Source organism: Ursus arctos, unplaced genomic scaffold (assembly GCF_023065955.2).
Source record: "Ursus arctos isolate Adak ecotype North America unplaced genomic scaffold, UrsArc2.0 scaffold_10, whole genome shotgun sequence".
In the NCBI taxonomy this organism is placed as follows: Eukaryota; Metazoa; Chordata; class Mammalia; order Carnivora; family Ursidae; genus Ursus; species Ursus arctos.
Window position 1 is genome coordinate 61237500 of NW_026622764.1, and position 23412 is coordinate 61260911.

Here is a 23412-nt window from a genome sequence, read left to right on the forward strand (position 1 = left end):
AATTGTCTCCTTAGCATTCATGAAATGCACTCTGTTTTTTAAAGTAAGAGAACAGAAGGGGGAATGAACCACGAAAGACTATGGACTCTGGGAAACAGACTGAGGGCTTCAGAGGGGAGGGGCAGTGGGAGAATTAGGATAGGCCGGTGATGGGTATTAAGGAGGGCATGTATTGCATGGAGCACTGGGTGTTATACGCAAACAATGAATCATGGAACTTTACATCAAAAACTAAGGATGTACTGTCTGCTGACTAACATAACATAATAAAAAATTATTATTAGGGGCGCCTGGGTGGCTCAGTCGTTAAGCGTCTGCCTTTGGCTCAGGGCGTGATCCCAGCGTTCTGGGATTGAGCCCCACATCAGGCTTCTCTGCTGGGAGCGTGCTTCTCTGTCTCCCACTCCCCCTGCTTGTGTTCCCTCTCTCACTGGCTGTCTCTCTCTGTCAAATAAATAAATAAAATCTTTAAAAAAAATTATTATTAAAAAAATAATAAACACAAGCCTTGATTCAAAAAGAAAAAAAAAGAACTGAGTAGAATATGCCCATGTGATAAATCATATGAAGGCTACTTTTGCATGTCCTCCAAAGCACTTTTATCTTCTCCCATGATTTTATTATTATCAACACATATAACATGCAACAATATCTCTAGTGCACAACTTTGTCCGTCCGAATCTCCAGACCCCTATCTGCATTCCCCTACTCCATGCCCAGCACTTTGAAACCATAAAGGCTCTTCAAACTAACATGTTCTAAATGAACTCCTTGTTTGATCCCTAAACCCCTTCTTCCCGTTCTCTCTAGCTCGGTGAACTGGACCACAGTTAACTCGACTGCCCTAGCTAGAAGCCCAAACATTATTCTTCAGACTTTCCTGTCCAGTCAATCACCATGTCATGCCCAATGCAGGACATCAGTGAAAGTTGAGTGATTCAATAAAAAACAAAGATTCCAAACCAAACTGCTTTGCCCTAATGCAGGAAGATTAATGGCTGATAGGAGCAAATATGTACTGTTAGAGACATTTTGAATCACGGAAGAAGGGAAAAGACATTTTTGTTTCCATATTTCTCTTCATGATATTTGTACAGAGAAGTATATGGTAGATGTATTAAGATGACTTACAACAGTGAAACAGAAAGACCTCTTGTCAAGTGATGGCAATTAAGGTCAGCTATAGTACGTTGGGGAGTACATAAGGGACGTGGGGGATTCTGCTTGGCTGAAGGACACGAACTCTCCTACTCGAAGAGATTTTTTGGCTTTGAAAGTCAGGCAAATGATAAAGATAAAGATGAGCCAGATGAAACAGAGTGTTTTCTGTTGCCTGTGTCTTTTATACTTTTGTATTTATTCTTCTCTTTTCTCAAGGCACAAGCTATTTCTTTTTCTTTCTTTTTTTAAGGTTTTATTATTTTAAGTAATCTCTACACCCAACATGGGGCTCAAACTCACAACCCCAAGATCAAGAGTCATACGCTGCTCCAACTGAGCCAGCCAGGCACCCTATCGGGCACAAACTATTTCTTTTTTTTTTTTTAAGATTTTATTTATTTATTTGACAGAGAGAGACAGCCAGCGAGAGAGGGAACACAAGCAGGGGGAGTGGGAGAGGAAGAAGCAGGCTCCCAGCGGAGGAGCCTGATGTGGGGCTCGATCCCAGAACGCCGGGATCACGCCCTGAGCCGAAGGCGGACGCTCAATGACTGAGCCACCCAGGCGCCCCCACAAACTATTTCTTGAGCTGGGAAGATTAAGACCCTTCTGCTCCTTTTTCTATTCCAGAAGTGAGATTATTTTATGGTAATTGAGTTTCCCTCAGGAAGAGTGGTCTAGGATATACCTCCCTCCTTTTTGGGGCAGGGAGCTGCCTGTTAGATTTCATTTTCCATACATTTATTATCTTTCCAGTTATTCATTTAACAGCCTTGTCTGATGGGTTTCTTTGTTAAACAAGTTCAAATACTGAGATTAACGTTGCAAAATACAAGCTTTTAAAAGCAAGACAAAACAAACAGGAAATAAATTGATTACAATTGCTTCGATTCTTCCTCATGAGATTGGAAAAGTTTAATCACCTAATGGTAAATGGCATTGTAAAAGAAAACTGTACAGAGGAAAAAAACACACGTAAGTGTTGACTTTCGCCTTTTAAAAATATTAAATCAAGAAAGACAAGTTGATCCAGCCAACTTGGAAACTGAATCACACAATAACAACAACCATAAAATAAACATGCATGCTGTAGCTCTCTTACACTCTCATTCGTCTGTCACGGTTGCACCTGACGTTGGTCTGCCTGGAAGGAGGAATAATTTTCAAGTGAATTGGTACTTACCATCGTCTTTGTCAGGGACGATCTTAACCTGAGCCCCTGGGAACTCCGATCCAATCCGCCCACCCATGGGCATGCTCAGAAGGACGTGGAATGTTTCCTCCTCTTCATACAAGGAGTCGTCAATAACAATGATGCGACACATTTTCTCACGCTCATCTTTGTCAAAACGGATGACGCTGGTGTGGTCCTCGGGCCTGGATATGTAATCTGAATAGGACAGCACTGATGTGGGCACAGTTCCGCCTGCCGTGCCTAGGGACAGAGAATCCGAACATTGTTTATGTAGAACATGTTACAAGGGTGTTTCCAGAAATAATTATTTTCATATGCAATATCTTCATGGTCAATTCGTATATGAACCTCCCTGGAAATTGCAGTAGTGCCTACGCACAGTTTTAGCACCACGAGTCACCCTCACAGTGGTCTCAAACACACAAAAAATATTACATTTCAAGTGTTTTCTTCTCTACTTCCTGCCACTGGTCTTTCAGAAGAACACAACTTTACAAAATAATAGCTCCTACTATTCCACCGCTTACTGTGTGCCAGCAAAGTGCCAAGTGCTTTACACATATTACCTGCTTGATCCTCTCAACACTCTATTGGGGGTTACACACTAGAGGCTTACAGAGGTTAAACCACTTGCTCTGGGACCTGGAGCCCAAGGTGGACCCTGAAGTCTGTGTTTCTGACCATAATTCTTTACTGCCTTTCAACTTATATAAATACATTAATGGGAATTTTCACGAATGTCTGCTCAGATATCAATTGCATATATGACCTTCTCTTTTACATTCTTAGAAAATCTACCTGTTTCTTAGAAAGATATTTAGTATATTAATATTATGTATAAATTTTAATTTTGCATTACATAAAATCACCTTTCAGAGAAGGCTTACCCAATGAGTAAAAGAAATATTTTGAAATTCAGAGTTTTGAACTAGTTTGAAATTAGTTTCTTTTCCTTAGGTATGTATTTCTTTGCCCCCCCCCACCCCTCTCTTTTTAAAAAATAACCCTCTTCTGTTTGATTGGGTTTGGGTGGGGGAAGGGGACTTCAATTTCTTACACTCCAAACAGCTTTGAGTATTAGAATAAGTAACCACATGAGTCACGTATGTTTTGATAAGTAACAGCAGGGCTTCCAGACCCTCTTATCTCTAGTTATTGCTTTTTTTCTCCTCAGAGGTATAATAGTGAAGGAAGACCTCTGGATAAATGCTTCTTTGTACTTTATGAAAGCTGTAATAATACAGCATACCCCTCAAGGCATAATGTTATGGTTCCAACATGTCAAAGAGGCTTCCATACACATCTTTGGAGGGATAGTTCAGTTCTTTGGTAAATCGAGCTACCTTGTTGCGTGTAACAGACCACCATCAACTCCTGGCTCACGTCTCCACTTCTCCTGATGGGAATGAATAGCTCACCAACATCTTCTTCAATGGAGTATTCAGACTGGGGAATAAATACAGTGGACTCTAAGGAGAAAACACAATTACAGCTACTATTATTTTTGTCTGAGCTTCTAACAATCCTGGGCAAATTAAAATTGTTCTAATGATCAACTTTTCCCCCTTGCATATTCTTTTAGAATAACACAGCGTGAGGGGAAGGAGGAGAAGAGGGAAACAATATTGGATATAAAGCGTGCAGGCTCTGGGCCAGTGAATTCTTAACCTGAAGATAAAGCCCATCATTGCTTTTATCTCTAGTCATTGCTTTTTTTCTCAATTAATCAGTGCTGCTGACATACTTCTTTTTAAATACAACTTTGTTCTCTTGACACAGGTCACCACCTTCCAATCGTGTAGTCAAATGTTAGAGGCAGAAGAGATGTCGAAGTCACCTTGTCCCACCTTGTACTTTACAGATGAAGAAACTCAGGTGTAGAGAGTTGAACTTATTTGCCAAGGCCTCTTTTTTTTTTTTTTAAAGATTTTATTTATTTATTTGACAGAGAGAGAGAGACAGCCAGCGAGAGAGGGAACACAAGCAGGGGGAGTGGGAGAGGAAGAAGCAGGCTCCCAGCGTAGGAGCCTGATATGGGGCTGGATCCCAGAACGCCAGGATCACGCCATGAGCTGAAGGCAGACGCTTAACGACTAGGCCACCCAGGCGCCCCTGCCAAGGCCTCTTAATGGTTGAGTCAAAATTAAAATTCAGATCTTATAAAATGTGCTCTTCTACTCTTTACCTCAAATGTGTTCCTTTTGAATCATCAATGCTTAAAAATATAATAATGCACTGTTCAACACTTGATTTTTTTTGTTTGCTTGTTTTTTAAATCGCAGTTCCTTTAGAATTCATAAATCTATCAGTCAGCTATAAGGAATATACCTGTGGTTTCCTTCCTCCCCTAGAGAAATAACGATAACACACAGTATACAACATTATATTTATATAATAAGTCTCAGTGATTCATTTTTAAGGTCATTGAAAGGTACCCTAAATAATAAAAATGGCATAATTAAACTGGTGAAAAATACAGTTCAATCAATGTAAAACTAGGTTGTGTTCAGGAAAAACATTTAGTCCAATAAGTTGACATGATAACCTCCAAACAGATCTTTTGGTGACTGGGAGTCTGTTTCACTGAAAATTTCACATACACACAGAAAATGCTTCACTGTTATTTTAAAAACAGTAAGCCACACTGCTTTTGATTATTATAAAAGACCGTTGGAATAAGACATAGGCGCTCAGGGTCCATGTTCCATCCTCTCCACCCTTCCCTGTGCCCCAGGAGCTGACGAATGTGAACCACATCAAAGGTTTCCCTTGTGCTCTGGCTTCCCGATGGGTCAGCCAAAAGGGAGCACAGGCAGGACTGGGAGGTCAAGAGCAGAATGAGGTCTGCACCATTCATCCCCCTGGCTGCTTCTGGGTTCAGGGATGGCCACACCCCTTCCCCCAAGTAATGGTCATGGTGCCCACTGGACTCCCTAGCTCACTCTCTGGGCTCAGCTAACTTCTCCTTCCCTTGCCCTCAGGCCTGAGGTGGTAATGGTGCCTACTCTTACTAGCCTTTATCCTACCAGCCTTTACATTGCCTGGTGGTTTCCCAATCTTTGCCCTTAACCTTGTAAATAGTCCTATTATTATATTCTTATTATATTCTTTTTAAATTATTTAAATTAATTTAAATTTAAATTATTACATTAAAAAAAACCTGAGTGTCATTTGTTTCCTTCTGAGATTCTGACTGATAGATCAATGTAAAAAATGGTACCATTAAAAAAAAAGGGTGGGTTATTAGATTTTTATAACTAATTATTCATCTATCAAACACTGATTGAGTGACTTGTATTGCCAGATACTCCTACTAGCCAGAGGGGATATGTAAGTAAACAAAACCCCTGGTATTAGGGAGTTTTCATTCTAGTTGGGGGTGAGGAAGAGGAACAAAATAAACAAATATACAAGAATAGATAGTATGTCAGGAAGTAACACGTTATATGAAGGGAATGGAGTGTGCTGAAGGGGACAGCGAGGGCTAGCGCAGTGTATGTGCCGTGGTGGGCCTGTGTTATACATCAAAGTATCTCTGATAGAGTCATATTTGAATTGAGATTTGAAGGTGGTAACCAGATGCCCTCAGTGAATAACTTACAGAAGAGAAGTCCAGGCAAAAGAATGAACAAGTGAAAGTCGTGCCACGTGTGTATAGGAATGGCAGGAGGCCAATGTGGCTTGAGTAAACTGAGTAAAGAAGAGAGGTCAAGAGAAGGGGGACCAGAGAAGCAGTGACTGGGTGGGTGCTGGGATTGGCAGAGACTGAAAGGCAGGACTTTGGAGGAGTTGGAGGGGCTGGACAGCTTTCCAGGAGAAGAAAGGGAAGGCTGCAGCTGTGCCCTGACTGGAGGATGCTGGCACAGGGAAGCTGTGGGCAGGCTGACTAGAAGTGGGGCATCCTAGGTGACTAGTTACAGGAGAACATCTGCTTTCTCTGGTTGGTCTTAAGTTGAAAACAAGGAGAAAAATTAGGTAAGCTGTCAGTTATTGATCAAATTTTGACGATTTGAGGCTGATTACTTCAGAGGCTATGGTGTCGCTTCCCAGTTGCTGTTGGTTGTGGGTCAGAGTTGTATTTTAATATGTGGTCTGTCCATTGTCTGTGTGTATGTCCATGCATCTCTCAGTATAAAAGCATGAGAAGGCTTTGAATATGGGGGTGCTGTAACCTGACATATTTTAAGAACATTATTTTTGGCTGCTGTGAGATAAATAGACATTGAAGGCCAGGAGCTGGCTAGGAGCTCAGTTAGGAGGCTTTGTGACCTTCCAGGACAAAGGTCATAGAAGACTGGATCAGGTGGTGGCAGGGGAGCTGGTATAATATGGTTGTATGCAGGACATACAAAGGAAGAGCCAGAAGAGTTTTCTAATAGACCAGCTGTGGTATGTGAGAACGGAAGAGTCAAAGGTGACTCCAGGGGCGCCTCGGTGGCGCAGTCCTTAAGTGTCTGCCTTCAGCTCAGGTCGTGGTCCCAGCGTTCTGGGATCAAGCCCTGCATCGGCTCCTCCACTGGGAGCCTGCTTCTTCCTCTCCCACTCCCCCTGCTTGTGTGCTTGTGTTCCCTCTCTTGCTGGCTGTCTCTCTCTGTCAAATAAATAAGTAAAGTCTTAAAAAAAAAAAAAAAAGGTGACTCCAAGTATATAGAAGTGGAGGCGACTGCATGAGAATCAAATTCAGGGGTGGATCAGGAGCTCCATTTTGGACATACTCAGATTAAGCTTTATTTTATTTTAGATTGATTGATTGATTTTGAGGTGTCTTTTCAGTATCCAAGTTGAGATGTCAAATTAGCCAGTGGGGCACACAATCCTGGATTTCAATGCACAGGTACAGGTGGGAAAGATAAAAGTGGGAGTTACTGGCATGTTGGTGTATGTGAAGTCTGAGTCAGAATAAAATCATTTAGGGAGGAATTGTAGATAAACAAGACAATGGATCCAGGGACTGGCCTCAGGGCATTTAGAGGTCAGGGAGATAAGGAAGACTAAGCAAAGGAGGCTGAGAGGGGTCCCAGTGATGAACGACCAAGGGAGTGTGGGTATTGGAGGCCAAGTGCAAAAAGTGTTGGAAGACAAAGGGACTGATGAAATGCTTCAAATGCTGCTGACAAGTCAAGAAAGTCGAGAATCAGCCATTTGGCAAACCTAAGTCATTGGTTATCTTTGCAAGAACTGTTTCAGTGGAGTAAAGGGGACAAAAGCCTGAAGGAATGAATGAGAAGAGAGAAACTAGAATTCTAGACAAAAGGGATAGACATTTCAAAAAGTTTGCTGTCAATGGAGTGACATCTAGAGAAATATCTTGTTTATTTTTTAGATGAGTTTTTGTAAGGGCAAAATTACTCCTACTATTATGAAGTAGGATTTTACCAAACATAAAATTTCAACGTACAAATTATCATAACATTTCATTAGAAAAAATACGCAAAGTGCCATGAAATATTCAAATCAGGTGTTCAATGAGTTCCAGTAAGTTTCTTTATTCACTAATGGAAATTAAGTCTGGTATCACTTAGGTTTTAGCAGTCCTCAGGTCATTTACTCCAATGGCATTAGTATAAATATTACACAAAGTTTTGTTTCTTTATTAAAGTTTGCTGTGGACTGAACGTGTCCCTTGGAATTTATACACAGAAGCCCTAACCCCCAGAGTGATGATATTTGGAGGTGGGAACTGTCGGGAAGGAGTTAGGTTTAGATGAGGTCATGAGGGTGGGGCCCTCATTTTGGGATTAGTATACTTAAAAGAATAGAAAGAGCGCTCCCTCTCTCAGTCCCTCCACGTACATACACCACATGTGAGCATACAGAAAGAAGGCATCAGACCACAAGCCTGAATCTGCCAGCACCTTGACCTTGGACTTCCAGCCTCCAGAACTGTGAGAAATAAATGTTGCTGACACCAGCCAGGGTGTTATATATTTTGCTACAGCAGCCTGAGCTAAGACAGAGTTGATCATACACAATACTTACCCTGTACTTCTAATCTATACTGGCCAACTTTTTAAAAATAAGTTATTCATCAAAGTCCCACGTATGGCATTGTAACTTCATACCTTGAGTACTTGAGTTCCTCCTACACGCTACGGCCCATACAAGTTTGATAACAAGCCAGTACTGGTTGCTCGAGCTGGGAGGTTTGAAGTATGAATAAAGATGAAAGCAAGGTGTCCAGAGCTTGCCCTTAGCTCTGGAACCCACTCCCACACTTGGTCTGACAGAGGGCGAAGAGGTCCAGCACCAAGTTTTAAGTCTTCTGCTGACTGAACTTGGGGCAGAAATGGTGGTTTATGCGAGAAACGGGAAAAGGAGAGGGAGAAAAGAGAAAAGAGAAAAGCTTCCCTGGTAGATTTTTCTAGTTAACATCATTTTTCAAGTTCACTTCGTATGTACAGTGGAGCTCACATGCAGACTGCCTCAGGCAAGCACAGCTTTTTAAACCCCCCAGAGTGGTATTTGTGTATCATCCTTAAAAACTATTACCTAATACCCAAGAAATACTATTATCTAATACGTTTGGGGTTCTTACTGTTGTTTGTGAAGCCCTTATTCTAAACGCTTTACATGTATCGGCTGGTTTTATCCTGGCAGCAACGCTTTCATATGAGAACTATTATGGCTGTCATTTTTCCTCCGAGAACATGGGGTACACAGAGGTTACAGGAGGCACACAGAGGTTACGGAATCAGCAGAAGTTAAGGCCAGTAGTGGCGATGTCCGTATTTGAACCCAAGAAGCCCGTCTCGAAGACCAAGCCCATAACCGCTATGGTTTACTTCTAAAGGAAGAACATTCAGGGTAGCAGGCAGCAGCACTCACGCCAGAGACACAGAAGGCTCAACCGAGATTATAAAACACATAATTACTGCTAAAACAGAGCCGGCAGGGACAGCAGAGGCAGAACAAAGGAAGCTAAAAACAAGTATTTTGAGAATTCTTTTACAGATCCAATGTATTCATAGAATTCCATATATAAACTTATACATATAAATTATAAAAGTATTACATAAGATATAAAATGTGTATGATTTCATATTAATCAAGTTATAGAAGTATTATGTTACATGTATAAATACATAATAATATGTGTATGAATATAATACCGTATTATGTAATATAACTGCATATCATATGTCAGATCCCAGTGAGTCCATTAAACGGAAGCTACAGCAACCTCTGGGAAGGGGTTCATTGAGGGGCAAAACCAGGGTGGTATTCTAGAAATAGTAAACTCTCTACTAAGTAAATAGAGACACGCACAAAAAAAAAAAAAAATGCCTTCAGGGTCAATCTCTCCATCCTTAACACTGGCTTTCCCATTGGGTAGGCCCACAAGGGACTTTTCCTTCTTTAAATCTCTCAGAATTCTTGACGATGAACATGTGTTACATTTAGATTTTCAGATCGGTTTCATTAGTCTGTATTTTGAAAGATAAAGCTGGATAAAGTGAGTGCGTTCTTTATGAGTCAATGCATCTATACTGTAATGAGTGCTTTGATTGCAACTGCGGGTTTTATTTTATTTTTAGGTTTGACTGGGCTGTCATTCAGGCAAGAAATGACTTCCGTTCTTAGAAATAAAGTAGTTGTAGTTCCATTTGAAAGATAATGTTCATGCTGTCCTTTTCTCAATTATCCTGAACAGAGTAAAAAAAAAAAAACAACAAAAAACCAGATTCTACTAAAAACATGATAGAACAAAATAGCTTCTAAAAATCTTTGTTAGAATGGAACAGAGAAAGAAAATGCAGCACATGGAGAAAGGCACGGAGTGTTCATCTCCTTTGGAAAGTTTGGCACATTCAAAAAACACCCCCGAAGATATTCCGGGACCTCCCCGGCTACCATGGCGCTCTTAGACTGGGCAACAAGTGGTAGTGAGTTGTCCCTCACATGTTTGAACTTGGACAGCTCTTAATTTCCATGGTCTGTTTTTTTACTCTGAAACGACATAGTGATTAATATAGGCTAATTTCACAGGGACTCAAAAGAGACACAAATGAGAATCAGGAAAACCTCTAAATCACATGATAGTAAGTATTATGCGTTCATATCAGGATGCCATGAGATCCAAAAATCATCCTGCAGCACTACGCAAATGTCAGTAAGATTGAATCTTTGTTCCTATCAGTAAATGTTTTCATTTTGTGAACGTAGAAACTGTCAGACAGTTTTACACCACTAAAATGGTTTTATTTTGCAGCACCTTTCTTCATATCCGCCTTTTGGTGCCAGAAATGTGCAGATGTGTGCTGTAATTTGAACAAGTATTTAGAATTGTCTGTCTCTCTTAAGACAATGACTTGTGCTTCACAGTAACAGAATTCAAAAAGACAAAGATTTCCATTCTAAGGAAAGAAAGAAAAGAAAAGAAAAAAGAAAAGAAAAGAAAAGAAAAGAAAAGAGAAGAAAGGAAAAGAAAAAAGCAAAAAAGCTTCCACACTCACTGAAATTGAATTTTTGCGTGCTTTATCATTTCAGTGTGATAAGCTGCAGTGGACTACCACTTCACTAATTCTGGACCTCAGTTTTGGCACACTCATCGGCTAGCCAGTGATCTCCCTATGACAACACTGACAATGGTACAAAATTTTAGAAGTAATAACTAGTGTTTGTGTTTCATGTAATAGCCTATGTCATCTGAATTCTACCCCATGAAATGGGTTTGGTTCACTCAGCACACAAAAGTTTGCCTTTTCTTTGTATCCAATAACGGTAGGGTTCTTGAGCTATAATTTCTACTTTCCTCTAGAACGGTTTGTTTATTTTCTACTATATATTATACAGAATTAACCTAATCTGATCATACAAAAAATGATTACAGAGATCAAATATTTAATTCATGAGGTTCATGGTCGATTTTGATATCATACAGGTATCAGAATGAGCCCCTTTCAGTCAGAAGTTTGCAGACACTTCAAATGTACTTACTAAATAATTGCATAAAATACTTATGGGCTTTAGATGTCTATGCTAGGTATCCATAGTCAAATACCTGTATTTGAGGCCACGTTCTCCTAATAAAGTACATAAAACTCAATTTACCCTGGTTAGAAATTATTCAAAGTTAAAAAAAAAAAAGGAATGGGATCTTAATATCAAATAGGTTTTAGCTCTTACCTATTTTCCTCTTAACAGAAATAAAAATGTTTAATATTAATTAATATCTATATACTACTAAGAGTAAGGAAAGATGGTGTTATGTCTGAAAGTTAGGGAATCTAATATATAGGAAATTAAGAATCTTTTTCCAGGTTAGAGACTTGCTCCTTTATCACAGCACACAGCATTCTGTATTGTTAACTGTAATCATTTCGTGGAAACCACCTGATGATACCCTTCCAGAGTTAGTGTGCCTTCTTCAATGTAGCTCCCTCATCCCTAGCTCTTAGCAGAACTCCTGGCATATAGCGAATGTTCAATAAACAGCTGTTGAACATAGATGCATTGTGCAAGAGCTGGAGTAGTCTTGATTATCTTCCTGCAACCCTTGTTTTGTTCACCTATACTAATATATTTTTTGGCTTGATATATAAAGGGAAAATAAGTAGAATAAGAAGAGAAGGAATCACTTTGTTCTTGGTTTTGTTTGTTCATATACAAGAATAGGGGAAACAATGTTGCTGTTGGCAAAGTGTGCCATTTAATTATGATTCTGGATATTATTTCTTTTCAGTCATGTGGAATGACAGAAGACTGGAAAACTCAGGGAAAAGAGAAGGGCTTCGTAGGGGGGGGGAAATCTCTCTCTCTATTCAGACCCTGGCTCCGGCACTTATTAGCAGAGAACTCTGGGGAAATAAATTCTTTGAGCCTCAGAGATCTCATCTGGAGATTGACATATAAATCACAGGTTTAGAAGAGACAAGATTGTGAAGCTCCTGACGCAGTGTCCGGCTCACAGTGGATACTCAAATATGGTAGAGTTTGGTATGATTACTATCCCTTGGCCTATGGAGTAATCCCTTTGGACTTCTCGGGGTTAGAAAAGAGGGCAGAAGCAGTGACGGTGACCTGAAATTCCCTCGAAGCCCTTCTTGTCTTCTGGGGATCTGCTGTCTGCTCTTGATTCAGTCCAGCCCAACTGCAGAGGATTTCTCCGAGAAGCGAATTTTTACCGCTCAATGGGACTCCACAGAGGAGTGCCATCCCCTCAGACAAAGTGTTATTTTACTCATCTCTGCCAATATTAAAGACAACCAAATACAACAGCTTCCAAGCGGTGGATTTGGGTAGAGATTTAAAGATGGCTCTATTTCTCAGGAAAATGAGTTAAACACTTCACGCACTTTAAAACCCCTCCCAACTGGAACTTTCTATGTGCATTTGTAAAGGATGGAGATTGTGGAATCACACTGAAACAAGTGAGGACAGCAGTGATAGAGGACAAAGCAGTGAGGTAAAAATCACGACAAGAGTAGATTTTCCATGGGAGTGTCTCCAAGGCCACAAGCACCAGGGGCAAAGGCAGTATGACGAAAAGAAGTTAACAGCTCTGCTTAGCAGTCTGTATTCTTCGTATTCTACTTTTCCTCTTTGTACCACAGACTTCAATGTATGAGGAAATTGAATGTATTGGTGTATTCAGTAAATGACTAAACCCATTTGTCTGGGAAGCTATTGATATCCACAGTCATGGCAGACAGGCGTGTCCTCCTCCTGTGTTCCCACAGCACTTTGTTGAGTAGAAGGAAAAGCCCCTTTTCGGTCCTCTATTTTCATGCAACAAAATTTTTCTCTTCTCAACAAAAACGTGGGCTTCTGAAGCCCCACCTGACAGTTAAGCTGTGCCTGAGTGGCCCCTCTCTGATTGGCAGGGAAGGTACCAGCAGGATATAGAGAGATCGGCCTGTGGCCATTAGGAGATAAGCGCCCTTCTATGCATGGCCGCCCCAGGGCATCCAGGAATGAGGACTGGGGTGCAGTTCTTCTCATTGGTTTTGCCCTTTGAAGCAGGCTGCCTTCCCGCACAGAAGATGCAGGAAGACATAGCGCCTCGACCCACTCTTTGGAGTAGATTCAATCTATTCCCAGCCAGGTCACAACATCTGCAGGCATGAGAGATCCTAGAGAACATCCATATGGGCATCGCGCAGTACCTCGGGTGAAGCAAATAAGCACCGAAGTGTATGTGTCATCTTTGCAGTAGATGCAGACACTTGTGTATTGAACAAAATGCATAGTCACTTAAAATCTTTGCTTAAATCACAACTATCTAACTTAAAAAACATAAATGGATAGAGTATTGCAAGAGTATAATTATGAACATGTGAGAATTTGGGATATATGTACATATATGCTTGTATGTGTGTAGAGTTTATGTCAGTAAGTTGTTTGTTTTGCCATAAAACATGGGAAGAGTATTCTTAAATTTGTCACATGTGGGGACGCCTGGGTGGCTCAGTCGGTTAAATGTCTGTCTTCGGCTCAGGTCATGAACTTAGGGTCCTGGGATCGAGTCCCACATCGTGTTCCTTGCTCAGTGGGGAGCCTGCTTCTCCCTCTGCCTGCTGCTCTCTCCCTGCTTGTGCTCTCTCTCTCCCTCTCTGACCAATAAATAAATCAAATCTTAAAAAAAAAGAATAAAAAAATAAAATTTGTCACATGTGAAATTGAGAGCATTCTATAAACAAGAAAAATGCCTAAAATGGTACATATGTCTACAAGGTAGTGAGGTAAAGAGAGCGAGTGAAGGGATGTACATAATGTGTTAAGTGCACTGTCTGCCAATAATAAGTGTTTGACGAATTTCGATTATTACCATTATCAGTAGCACTTATGGGTAAGTAAAGAACTGGGAGAAGTATGTATTTGCATGTGTTTATATAAACTAGCTAGTAAGTAAAGGCCGTTTCCAGACTAAAGTACAGCAGAGTTGGATACTTCCTCTTCTCAGTCCCATAACACTGCACGTACTTTGTTGTACCACATCACATTCTATTGCCATCACTTATTTATAGGGCTCTCCTTCTCATTAGACCATATTCGCTTTGATAGAAAGAACTATAGCCTATTATCTTTGCATACCTAACATATAGTGTTGTACTCAGCACAAGTATGAGCTGGATACATTTTTAATGCATTCAAAATAAAATCTCATGTCTTAGAAGTAATACACAGAGGGGGAGTTTACAGGCATAACGGTTCCTAGGGCTAGCCAATTTATATGTGAAGACTTACAACACAGTGTAGAAGGAAACAATTAAAATTTTGAAATGGTAGCGAAAGTGACGCTTTATGGGGGGAAAAAAAGGATTCTTTAATTTCTTAAAATGAAATCTAACAATGTTATTTGTGATATTAGAAATAACATTTGTATTGTGCTTTATGTTTTATAGAACTCTTTCATAAGAACGACGCAATATGAGAATCATTAATTTTTCTTATTTTGCATATTAGGAAACTAAATCTTAATAAAACATGTTTGATTTTGATTAAGGTCATAAAACTAGAAATGGTGGAATTGGGAATCAAACTCAGATCTTGTAACCTCAAGACCAATGGTCTCCAACAAGACGTGGAATATACCAAGCATTATGGGACACTTGTCAGTTACCCTAGGGATGATCATGGCCTAGAATGACTAGGGCTGAACTTCATCTAGAAAATTCCATAACAACTTAGATGACCATCACATGAAATGAAATTATGTTCATTTTGCGTTCATTGTGTGTGTGTGCGTGTGTGTGTGCTGTGTGTATGCATTTTTTAGAAAGATTTCATTTATTTATTTGAGAGAGAGAGAGAGCATGAGTAGGGGGAGGAGCAGAGGGAGAGGAAGAAGCTCCCCACAGAGCAGGGAGCCAACGTGGGGCTGGATCCCGGGGCTCCAGGATCATGACCTGAGCTGAAGGCAGATGCTTAACCAACTGAGCCACCCAGGCACCACTGTATTTTGTTTTTAATATTCCACTTCTCAGACCTAGTATGGGTATAGAGTATAGAGTGTTACTTATAAATAGGAAGGCACAAATGAGTTTCAGTGTCTTTTTAAAAAAAAAGATTTATTTATTTGCAAAAGAGAGAAAGAGAGAGAGAGATTAGGGGAGAGGCAGAGGGAGAGAATCTTCAAGCAGATTTCCGGCTGAGAGCAGAGCCAGACATAGGGCTTGATCTCAAGACCTATGAGATCACAATCTGAGCTGAAACCAAGAGTCTGATGCTCAACCGAATGAGCTACCCAGGTGCAACCATGAGTTTAACTGTCTTTTTTTTTTTTTTAAGATTTTATTTATTTATTGGACAGAGAGAGACACAGCGAGAGAGGGAACACCAGCAGGGGGAGTGGGAGAGGAAGAGGCAGGCTTCCCATTGAGCAGGGAGCCCAAAGCGGGGCTCGATCCTAGGACCCTGGGATCATGACCTGAGCTGAAGGCAGATGCTTAACGATTGAGCCACCCAGGTGCCCTGAGTTTAACTGTCTTATTTCTTAAGGTAAATTATGGCAATTATACCAATTGGCAAATAAAATATCAAGAAATGGCTTCCAGGGTGTCTGGCTGACTTGGTAGAGGATGTGACTCTTGATTTCAGGGTCATGAGTTCAAGCTCCACATTAGGCCTAGAGCTTACTTAAGAAAAAAGAATGAAAGAAAGAAAGAAATGGCTTCAAACAAGCTCTAACTGATGGGCCGGTTTACATGTATTAAAGTTGCCATGGGCTTGTTCAAAAGAGAGCTTTGTTGTGCTAGCACTTACCCAAAACTCAGGACCAGAAGAAAATTTAATTATTTATTCCTAGATAGTGCTGATAAAACTAAATGTAATTAAATGCCAACTGTTCTTTAAAAGAATTATAAACATAATTGAACTTCATATTTAACTAAAGGAGAGATGTTAGTTAAACAAACAGACCCAAAGCCCCAGTTCTCTTACGCGTTCTCTCTAATTATGTTTAGTCTTGTTAAGCCAGAGAGTTCCACACATCTCCATTTCGTGTACTCAGTAGATTGTATCTTCACAGAAAATTTAAGAGTTTTCTGACTGACAAAATAAAGTAGGCTGGCAGTTGAAAAGAAAGTCACGTCTGGCTTCTGACAGGATTTCAGCTTTAGAAGAGTCTCTTCAACCTTTGTATAAATGCCAGCCCTCAAAAAGCCATTCAACCTTTCTTCCTCCCTCTCTCTCTTTTTTTTTTTTCCTGACTGCGCTGAGACAAGCCAGCACTGTGGAAGTATGGCAGGGGGAGGGAACGGGTCAAATTACACACAAAAGCAGCGAGACTCACTTTTACCAACATCAGCCAAAGGTGTGCACTGACAACAAAGCATCACCTAACAGGAGTTAAGAACAATGATTCAAAACACGAGTCACCAGAGAGTGGGGACAGGTCAGTTGGTTTTTATGCAACAAATGTGGAGGCATAAGGGCCAAATGAAAATTTTTGGCTCATAAATACACGCAGGAAACTTGAACAATCAAGCGTACCATGGGGAGCAAATTAATCCCAAAGTGGTCTAATTCGTAACTATTTGCTTAAAGGAAATTTTAAAAGACATTTAAAAGACTTGGAGAAATAATGAATTAACTCAAGAAAAAGGAGATGAGCAATACTGTTTCTAAAAGATAGAATTATACTAAGAGAAAGAACACGTTGATAATCATGTGCGCATTTTGTAGTTCATTTACTTGGAACGATACAGCTTCCCTTATCAATTAATTTATAAGTTTTTGGCTTCCCTCTCCCATCAATGTATCTGAGAATACTGAACTATGAGTCTAGAATATTCTCCCCATAGAAAGTCCAAACATTGAATTTAAAACATCCTTTATGAGATATTTTGTCATTAAAAACCCAACAGCAACAATACAAACAAGTTGATGATTGCTCTTACCATCTCCTGGGTCAACAATCTCCACCGTGGTCACCGCGGGGAATTCCAGAGCAGCCAGCACGGGCTCTGAGAGAACCACCTGGAAGGTCTCCGACTGCTCATGCTCTCCATCGCTCAAGATCCGCACTCTCCAGGTGGCCCTGGTCTGGCCTGGGTTGAACTGCACTTGTTTCTGTGCTTTGCCCCTGAAGTCTTTGTCTTTTTCTGCAGTCCCATCTTTTGTGCCAATACCTTCACAAAAAATGGTATCATTTTCTTAGTCTCATTTTCAGTTGGATTATTAAAGTTTTCTTTGTGGTTAACTTTTGTGTGTTACTTTATCCTGCGTGTTACTAGATCAATGTTTGATTCCATGAAATGGATGGCTGGGTATGGGTCCTACAGTGAAAGTGTTCTCCTGTAGGCGTTGGCCGGTCCACGATTCTATCCCATTCTTACCTCAGGATGGTTTTCCTGTATATTCTTTGAGCTATGCTTGTGTTAGATGGAACCTCTTATAAAGCAAGACCCAGTAAATTGATTTTCATGTTGTGAATATTCTTACTCCTACAAATTTAGTCTAAAAACTCTTCACATTTGCTTTCGCATGTGTTTTATTCCACATATCACATGATAAAAACATAAGAAAAGTTCTCTAACTAGAAAATATAAACCAACAAGAGACTCTGTGAATCAAGAATTCTTTGATAATTGAAGTCGTAAATGGCCAAGCATAATAAACACTTAAAATATTCTCTACACATTTAAAGAATCTAATTCCGTGATTGTCAACATGACCACAACCAGGTTTTTTCTGGTGGAACACTTCAGAATTCCATGAAACCATGTGAACAGAACTGGAAAGCTAAATATATATGGTTATGATGAGCAGTATGTTTGGCTTACTCTGATGGTTCACTCAAGGTCAACTGCAGCGAGCTGAGGAGGCTGAAGGATCTGAGTCTATCGCTACATTACAAGAGGATCTTCACCATTATTATACCATGTTTTCAAATAATAGATTATCTATAAATAGCCAAGAGTCAAAAAATCCAATGTCATACAAAAATTACAAAATTGCAGTAGTACTTGTACTAGTATATCCTTAAGTACTGAATTAGAACCTCTTAGTGAGTCAAGTTAATAGAATAATTTTCAAATATATTTCTTTAAACATTGGCATTTTAAGAGAAGTTGGTAGGAAAGACAGACAAAAAGGGAAAAATAAAATCTTGTGACTATTAGAATTAAAAGTCTGAAAAATAAAGTCTTTGTAACATTTCTCATTTAACTGAAATAACTGTCTTTTTAGAGTGGTGTTTATGCAAGATTAATGTGAATATTTATATCTACATCTGAATACATTACTGTTAGTCTCATCTTAAAATGAAGATGAAAATAAATATTTCATTAAAATATTTTTGTTTTATAGATCTCAGAAAAACAACAAAAATATTGCATTTTTTTAAATAGTAGGTAAAACATGATCTTCTTAATGTCAGGAGGAAAAATGGCTCAGAACTAGGAATTCCAGCACTACATATTTTGTTGAATGTTTCCCCAGCCTTCCTGTTGGCTCTCTGGTTCCTAGTGCACACAGACAGGTTGTCAACACCTCTTGGGTCCACCATGATTCACTGCCAAGGTGATGATGAAAGGAATCATTCTCTCTGAGGTTCCAGCACACATGCTGCTCATTGACCCATCTATCCCCAGCGGCACGGGCCAGCAAAGAATCTATTATTTGGTCTCTGATAACTACTGCCCACTTTTCTGTTTTGTTTTGTTTCACCAACAAGGCATTATTTTCCTAGAGATTCAAAAGGCAGTTAAAAACAAAAAGAAATGAGTAAAATACAAGGAATGTCCACTAGTTCCAACCAGTCATCCTTACGAAGTGATAATCAAGTTATCCAACCTAATAAAACATATGTTGTAATACCAAATCTCATTGTTGCTGCTAAAAACACATATAATTTTTGGGGTGGATTTTATAAAATATTCTCAATTGAATGTTGGATGTAAATTATAAATAGGCAGTATTGCTGATTTGCCAAGCAAAGAGGAATGGACTTCTATTTTTTTTTTTTAAGATTTTGTTTATTTGGGGGGGGGAGAGAGAGAGAGAGAGTGCATGCGTGAACAAGCAGGGGGGAGTGGTAGGGGGGCAAACAGACTCCCCGCTGAGCAGGGAGTCCGACGAGGGGCTCAATCCCAGAACTCTAAGATCTTGATCTGAGCTGAAGGCAGATGCTTAACTGACTGAAAAAACTGTGTTTTCTGTTGTCTGTGTCTTTTGTACTTTCGCATTTATTCTTCTATTTCTCAAGGCACAAGCTATTTCTTTTTTTAATCTTTTTTTAAGATGTTATTTTTTTAAAGTAATCTCTACACCCAATATGGGGCTCGAACTCACAACCCCAAAATCAAGAGTTACATGCTGTTCCACCCGAGCCACCTAGGTACCTCTTTATTTTGTGAAAAAAAGGATTGTTGTCTTAAACTGTTGATAAGCTTCTCAAACATGGGATAAAATTAAAAAGGACAGGTTATATTTTTAGAGAGTAAAATAAGACTTAGATGAAATACTAAACTTACTTTGGATCAAAAATAAAGATTTCCTTTTTATAATTAACACACAGTACCGACTCTGAGTATAGTGCTAAACTATCTTGTTAGCAACATAGGAGAGCTTGTTAGAAATGCAGAATTTCGGGCCCTTCCCCAGATCCCCTGAATCAGAATCACCATTTTAGCAAGATCCAGGTAAATCTTTTGTGCATTAAAATCTGAGGGTAGGTAGACACATACTAAATACTTCATACCTCCACAGGACCCTTTACATAGGTGCCCGTTTTAATAAAGGATGAAGAAATGGCCTATAGACTGTGGACGACATGAATTAGTCCACATTTTAATCTAGTGTGGTAGATGAGAAAGTCAAGTAAGAACACACAATGCTCAAAAAATGCTCTTACTTGGAGATACAAATATTCAACTGGTAACATTATTCGATGGGGCAAAAAGAATTCTTGAAATCAAAAAGCTTACAAATTGGGCTTAAATTTATGCTTTTATTTTTTTCAAAGAGAATTAATTATTAAACAAAACATATTACTTTGATTTACTAAGCGAAACCACAATTGCATCTTTTCCTCTGGCATGAAAAAATGGCATGGAGGTCAAACAAGGTGCTTTCTGAATGAGAGAGCAGATTTCATATCCCACCTCCACCACACAGCAGCAATGGGATCATAGGCAGGTTTTGAAATTCCTCAGTTGCAGAGGATTTAAGAAGCACCACAGTGTGGTAGTTAAGAAAGTTAGCCCTGGGGCCAAATCTCAGCTTTGCCCCTTCGTTAGTAGCTTTGGGCATATGACAACCTTTCTGTTTCTTTATCTGCATAATGGGGGCTATCATGTCACTCCTCTTATGGGGTTGACTATGTAAGGTATTGGGAACAAGGGCTGGCACATAATAACTCAATAAATGTTAGTTATTATTGCCAGTTCATAGTCCATTACGTAAAACAGTGCCTGGCACTCAGTAAGCACTCCAGAAAATATTAGGTTGAGTTAGTGAGTAAAGTTGTAAGGAGTCAAAGATAAAGGTGTGGTACCTAATGTGCTTAATAAGTATCTTGTATTTAGTAAATGCTGGATAACTGGTAGCAATAAGGTACTTGAAATTCAAATACCTTTATAAAATGCACAGACATATTTAATTTATTAATGGGTTATATTGGTTATAAAATGAATAATCATCTCCGAGAAAATACATATATACATTTCATGTAATTCATGATTTACTAACTGTGCTCCTGAAGGCAAGTTTTGGATATCATGCAAACTATCTAATTCTAAAAGTTCAGAAGACAAAGTGGAGGTTTTAGGAAACAGGAACGTGAAGCACATTCATTGTAGAACTTCTTGGAGGCTACCCTCCTGTTTGATCTGACTTCCATTCTCCGTCCCAGCTTGAATGCTATTGCCATCTTCAGTGATTGATGGGTGTGGGCCACACACAGGGCTTGCTAACTTCCTATCTCCCCAGGTTACTAAGTAACGTGTGAGGTTAACCAAGTGGAGCTAAAGAACTTTTGCAGAGTGGCTTGTGCTCATCTCAACCCAGAAGAAATAATAGTTCGTGGAAAAAATAACGTCAGGACAAAAAAAAAGAGCTCCTGTTTGACATTTTAGGATTCTGCTTTAAAAAAGAAAACGAAGAGAAGAATGTGAAAAGATAGTTTTAAAAACATCTTTCCACTAGTAACTTTCCCATGACATTCAGTGGACTCTGTGTGAGTAAACTGAATACACCCACCAGGAATTCAGGCAACATGCAAATAGATGAAGGCATCCTTAAGAATTGCCAAGGTTCTCTTTTTTTTAGTTATTATTTTCCCCATATTTTCAAGCACAAAAACCAGTGAAGGCTCACCACTCACTGACAGTAAGTAGAACAGGATCAGATTCCTGATCTGCGGAGCACGTGTGTGTGTGTGTGCAGAGGAAACATGCTTCTAAAAAGAGAGCAGTAAGAGTGTTCACGATGCTTTCGAAGGTTTGACACACAGAGTGGAAATGACAGCTGAGAAGAGGTACATGCGAGTAAAGATGGAAGCAGAGCTGTCCTGACTGCAGAAGGTCTGCAGGTGGACCAGCCCCCCTTGAGCAAAGTAACCCGAAGGGATCAGCAGAGCATAATGAGAAAATCTCTCCTCTACAGTTAACAAACAAAACCACTTTAAAAATAAGGGGTAATTAATATCCAGCATCTAAAGGTCAGAGGGAACATGGTGGGGGATGGGGACTGCGGCTGTGCTAAGGTACCGCGTATGCTATGTGTGTGTACGTGTGTGTGTGCATGTGTGAATCGGGATCTATTCTTTAAGGCTTTTGAATTTCACGGACCAGTAAAATTTCAAATAGTTGTTCTTACAGAAAACACAGGATTGCCCAGTTTTTACTTTTTTATTGCCAACATTTTCCTAGATTCCCACCTGAATTGCACTCTCAATGAAAGCTCCTTTACCTCAAAAAAATTCTATCAGCCTAGATGTCTGTAAAACATACAGTACCATACATAATATATTGCTTGGGGAGCTATCATTTTTCATCAATATGCCAAATCTTTTGTGCCAACGGTGTTACTGCTTAAAATTACCTCATGCCTACTTTTCTCTATTTTGTGCCTGCATGAAATTGAATGTGAACTTGATTGGGCTTGTAAAAAGGCTTTATTCTTTGCTTTTGACTCTCAGTTTTATTTAAAAGGGCAAAGCAGCAGAAAATGATTAGTATTTAACATCTTACTCTTGGTTCTGGAGAAAAGTCACAATGTACATCTTTTATGTAGTGCTTTTATGTAAACTTTTCGTTACCTAGAAAAGCGCTCAATGTAACAAACAAATAGTAAATTACACTTCAATGCCTAATAGGTTACTGAATGGTTTTTCACTTACTTGTTATGAAAGTGGCCCTCATACCGGTTTCACACTGACATTTCTGCAGATTTTTATCTTATAGTTAAATTACAGATTCACCTAAGCCTCTTCTAAGGTCTAGTGACATTTACAACTTTTTAACTTATGAGTGATTACTGCCATTTTTGTAAGGTTACTTACATCAGAGAAAGATCATATGTAGGTAGAAGGTTTGGAGAGGTATGTTAATTGGTTACCCATTTCCTATTTTTGCAGCCTTTTGTTTCTATGATTTAGCCCTGACACAAAACTCTTGGCATATTTCTTTAGCAGTTAAAGAACCTTTAAATGTCAACATCTCCCTAAACTTTAAAACTAGAGCAGTAAACTGAACATATTTTAATCATTGGAAAATTACGAACTTTTGCTAGAAAAAGGGGAATTTTGAGACAGAAGTGCAAATTAAACTTACTTATAAATGAAGTCTCTCCCAAGTAACCTCTACGTTTAAGAATGACATCTAGAAATTTGGAGTCTTCATTGATGAGGTAATATTCCTTTTCAAAGGAGATCCATGCCCAATTCAGACGAAAATGCTGCTTGGTTAATTTGTTCCCACCTGGAAAACAAAAATTTAAAGCCCCAAATAAGTGCTTTCTTGAATGAACGACCTTAAAAATTCTATAGATGACTTTAATGATGCAACATTAAGAATCACTAAAGTAGCTTGATTTGACACGCACCTCCAGAGTACATACCTGCAGATACAGCTTACTGTTCGTTCAGTGATTGTTATACAAAAATACAACAG

General features: G+C 39.4%; 1 protein-coding gene across 2 annotated transcripts in view; it reads right to left on the reverse strand.

The window, feature by feature from the left end:
* Window positions 1-23412, reverse strand: part of FREM2 (FRAS1 related extracellular matrix 2) — a 157464-nt gene that overhangs the window by 64105 nt on the left and 69947 nt on the right. For both annotated transcript variants that reach the window (XM_026493172.4, XM_057308998.1), the window contains exons 3-6: window positions 23074-23220; window positions 17197-17427; window positions 3700-3825; window positions 2345-2596 (exon numbers count right to left, since the gene is read on the reverse strand). In XM_026493172.4, coding sequence (XP_026348957.2) covers window positions 2345-2596; window positions 3700-3825; window positions 17197-17427; window positions 23074-23220 — 756 coding nt within the window. The remainder of the gene's footprint in view (window positions 1-2344; window positions 2597-3699; window positions 3826-17196; window positions 17428-23073; window positions 23221-23412) is intronic.